This window comes from Pygoscelis adeliae, unplaced genomic scaffold (genome assembly GCF_000699105.1).
Source record: "Pygoscelis adeliae isolate BGI_AS28 unplaced genomic scaffold, ASM69910v1 Scaffold112, whole genome shotgun sequence".
NCBI classification, from domain to species: Eukaryota; Metazoa; Chordata; class Aves; order Sphenisciformes; family Spheniscidae; genus Pygoscelis; species Pygoscelis adeliae.
In genome coordinates this window covers 1,373,618-1,377,738 of record NW_008824232.1, presented here as the reverse complement: position 1 = coordinate 1,377,738, position 4,121 = coordinate 1,373,618, and the positions used below count along the sequence as shown (strand labels likewise).

The window sequence follows — 4,121 nt, the reverse complement described above, 5'->3', positions numbered from 1 at the left end:
CGGGTTTATTCTCCAATTTTCTTTACAAGGAGCGGGGCAGCCGTGGCCGGCGAGGGGCCGGAGCGGGTGGGGAGCCATCCCCGGCATCAAATGGTGCAGTTTCCCTCTCCGAAGCGCCGGCACTTCATCACCTTCAGGTAGGTCTCCACCTTGTGCAGGTCCTTCTTGAAGCAGGAGAGCAAGCCGTAGTTCTTCAGCAGGGCGTCCTCGTTGCGCAGGTGGATGTCGAATTTGTCGTAGGTGGGTTTGAGGATCTGGGGACCCCGCGGGCTCCGGTCCTCCAGCTCCTGCGAGAGGATGGAGAGGTGCTGGGGGAGACGGCGGGGGCCTGGGGATGAGCATCCTCCAAGGGGCCCGTTGCCATGGCTCCCGCCCAGCTTTAGAGGAGGTTGGGTCCCCCCCCCAAGCATATTTCAAACGTACTTTTGAGTTTATGTGCTTACAGAAGGGTAATTATGCAGGGGTGATGCTACACAAATTGCTGGCAGCAAGAAGGGAGCTGGGCACAAGGCTGCAGGGAGGGAGGAGTGTGTCTTTTGGGGTCTTAAAATAAGGGGAAAGTTGCAGGGTCTCTCTGTAGCTACTCTAGCCAAGGAGACGGGGAACCGGGCAAGTAATTCTCTTTTCTCCCACTTCCCCAGTGAACAAAGCTCTAACGCAGACCCAAGGCACGTGCACCCGGAGCTGAGAGAGCTGCAGTCTGCCACTCCTCCTGCCCTGCTTTGCTCACCAGATGGCACAGTAAACAGGACAGTTTTGGTTAAGTAAACAGTGTTGTAAATGGATGAAATGTGATTATTTGTCTAGTTTCTGTGTACCGCTTCCCAATGCCCAAGCACATATTAAATGGAGAGCAAAATCTGGAAGTGGTACCGATACATACACCTACTTGCTCCAGCTGAAGTGCAAGGACAGAAAATATCTGTTTACTCTCAGGGCCTGCCTTTCAGAGTTATTTAGGTGCCAGAAGATGTAAATAGTTGTCCAGACTCATTTCTCACAGATACAGGTCTCAGAGCTCTAGCTACATGGTGATGCTGGAAGATAACTTAGTTATAGAGTAAGCATAACTGAAAAGGTGTCCTGGCAAATAATAAGCAGTTTCATTTAAAATAACAAAGCAAAAATTAAGAGTGACCCTTGATGAAGATCACTCTCCAGCTCTCGGCTGTCTGGGTGCCGTATTAATGCAAGAGAGAAACATCAGAGCATAGGCTTCCATCTGTACAGACTTACACAAGTTGTTTTTATAACATGTCGTGAGTCCTTAAACCCAGGTTGCAAACATTGCAAAATTTACTGCACTTTAAAGTATTTTGCGTGGAGATGTAGCAAACATTATGTTGCTGTTTGTACAGCAGATTTAAGCAACTGAATATTCTTTGGTGCTGGGTTTGGAAAGACTTTGGGCCTGGACTGTTGTGATCTTCCTGGTCTGTACTGCTGAGTGGTTATGGCAGCACTATTAACATTTGTTGCGTGTTTTCTTATACTCCCCAGTGATGAAACGTGTGCAATGGGGTGCCATGATCTCATTATCTTAAGGTAAGCAAAGTCCAAAGGATGCCACTGGTCTTCAGAGTGGAAGGTGGGGAGAGGTCTCATGGTTTCTGGATCCCGTGGAAGACCCTGAGAGCCGAGTGCCCCGTGTCTAGGAGATATCTGTTATTCTGTAGTCACGCTACATGCTGCAACTTACCCTCATCAGAGCTTGGATCCCTTCTTCCAGGTCCTTTAGTTTTTCATACACTCTGTCTGAAGTGCCAAAAACCAGGTTGTTTGTGAACACTTTGCTTAGGTATTGCACTGGGGTCAACCAGGACTGGATGAGAACCAGTGAAAACCGAAGAAGCTCCATGTCCTGAAATTAAGAAAAGAAAGGGTCAAAGCTGTGCAGGTGAGGTGTTTGGTAGAGTTACCCATGTGTCCTGCTCCCTCTGAAACAGCCTGGAGGTGACCCAGAGATGTGCCACTGCTCCTGCAGCTTCAGCAGATACGGACAAGTTTGCAAGCTGAGGAGCACCACCCAGCCGTATGTCCTGTGCAGACAATAGTTTTTCTCATCCTCAGAGTGGGAACATGATTTATAGCGTAACCCAGAAGAGTCTGTCTTTCTTCATGCAGGGTTTAAATAGTAAAAAAAGGAGAGGGGGAATGAAGCACTGAAGTGCTCACAGATGGAAACCCTCTGTTCCTGTAATGAAGCACAGCTGGGCTCTTCAAACAGGTCTGTGCTTGCCCCGGGGGAGAGAACTTACCGATTTCTGCTGGGCGTCATCCTTCCCCGTGGGAGCAGGGATGGTTTCCGAGTAACAAAATGCTGCCTGGGAATTTTTGTTGGCGTGTCTTTGGTCCTCTGGAATATAGGTGCGTTCCTGTGGAGACATCCCAAATACACTCAGATCTGTTGCCTGTGTACTGGGAGAAGAGCATAGACACTTTCCCAAGCTGTCCTGAACAGTTACTTTTTGCAAGAAATAAATGTGAGACATGAGGTGTCTCTGTACAGGGTTGGCAGGTAGGAAGCAGGAGTTTGTATGTTGGCACAATAGCTACTGGGTCTAAAGGTCTTCCTCTCACTAAGCCAAGGTGCTAAGATGGACGCAAAACACACTCGGACCGGGTTCTCCCAAGGAGTAAATGACCCCCAAGGACAGCTCTTGCCAAAGTGACAGCTCATGCCAGCTCCTGGCAACAGCAGAAACTGGATGGTTTTAAGCACTCAGAATTGCCCAGGGCCAAAGGTGACTGACGCAGGAAAGTCTTGCAAAATATCTGTGCCATCTCCCACTGCTTTCAGAGCCAGGTTTCTCTTTGAGACAGCTGGCCCTGTGCAGTAGGTTTGGAGGTAGGCAGCAATGGCCCTGAGGAGGGGGCTGTGCAGGGTCAGAGATGGGGGCAGAGAGCTGAGAGGAGGAGACAGGGTCCAGGCTGATGGGACATAACCTGTCCTGTCCTATTAAGACCCTTTCGCCTCATCAAGAGCTGACAGAGAAGACACCAATAGTTGAAAAGTCTCTGTTTCTGGGAAGTTACAAAGTCCTGAAACCAAGCTAAGGTGGAGGAGATGCCCAGAGGCCACGACACTTACGAACTCTTTGTATGTCTCGGCAGCCAGGAGGTGAAGGTGCTGAGCCCTCAGCACAGCGTTGGCAAACAGGTTGGAAAGGGGCATGGCCGGGAAGGTGGCAGCTTCCTGTGGCCACTGCAGTCCCAGAGCGATCACAGCAATGACGAGAGGAGAAAACCATGACCCTGCAGCAAAGCGGAGAGGAAAGGTGTTAGCAGTCCTTTAGTGGCTGTGCTGAGGAGGGGGGTGGCACCTGCGAATTAATACCCAGCCTCTTCTCTCCGTGCTGCCTGAGGGATCACCTTCCTTGATGTCTTCTTGGACTCTGGGGATGAGCTTAGCCCTCCCCAAAATCAAATGAAACCCCGTCCCCTTTCACTAGACGTGCCCTCGGGGCTTGTGCTGCTCCCAGTGTCACAAGCAGTGTCTTCCTGGCTGAAGAGTCATGGTTGCTCCATGAAAACTGGAGCGTGTCCCTATGTTTTTCCCTAACATGCTTATGTTTTTCCGTAGGCCTTGCCCTCCTGCGGAGAGCACAGTGCACTCTTCATTGCGTGAGCAAGCAGGGCATGGTGAGTACCAGGGGAGGGCCTGGGAGTACCTCACTTTAGCCTTGGTTTACGCCATGCTGCTGATGTGAAACCGGCTGTCTGCCTTCACTAGGACGAGAGCTGATGACATTACCTGTGCTGTGACCAGCTACTTTTGCTCTCTGGGACATACCCGCAGAATTTGGTGATCTTTGTCAAACCTGAAGGTTTTCAACCTGTGACATCTAACTCTCACAAGTGTCCATCTGTGCTTGCAGAGACCACAGAGTTAATCTCAGACCAATGCCCTTCAGTGGAGGAATGCCCTGGAGCCTGTAGGACTTGGACATACGCATTAGACATCATCCTGATCCCTGTCTTAAGCTTTGAATATGAGTTTTAATATCTCTGCCAACATTTATGTTAATAATAACTATTATAACTGTGGCTTGACCTTGTTATTCATGTTCTCCATCCTCTCCTTGCCCAGTTTAGGCTAATGACTACCTAAGTTATTTGAT

General features: G+C 49.7%; 1 protein-coding gene across 1 annotated transcript in view; it reads right to left on the bottom strand.

The window, feature by feature from the left end:
* Nucleotides 1-4,121, bottom strand: part of LOC103926084 (somatotropin) — a 4,390-nt gene continuing 269 nt past the window's right edge. Inside the window, exons 2-5 of the mRNA XM_009334894.1 lie at nt 3,092-3,255; nt 2,259-2,375; nt 1,700-1,861; nt 1-287 (exon numbers count right to left, since the gene is read on the bottom strand). Of these exons, the coding sequence (XP_009333169.1) occupies nt 87-287; nt 1,700-1,861; nt 2,259-2,375; nt 3,092-3,255 (644 nt within the window). The 3' untranslated portion in view covers nt 1-86. The remainder of the gene's footprint in view (nt 288-1,699; nt 1,862-2,258; nt 2,376-3,091; nt 3,256-4,121) is intronic.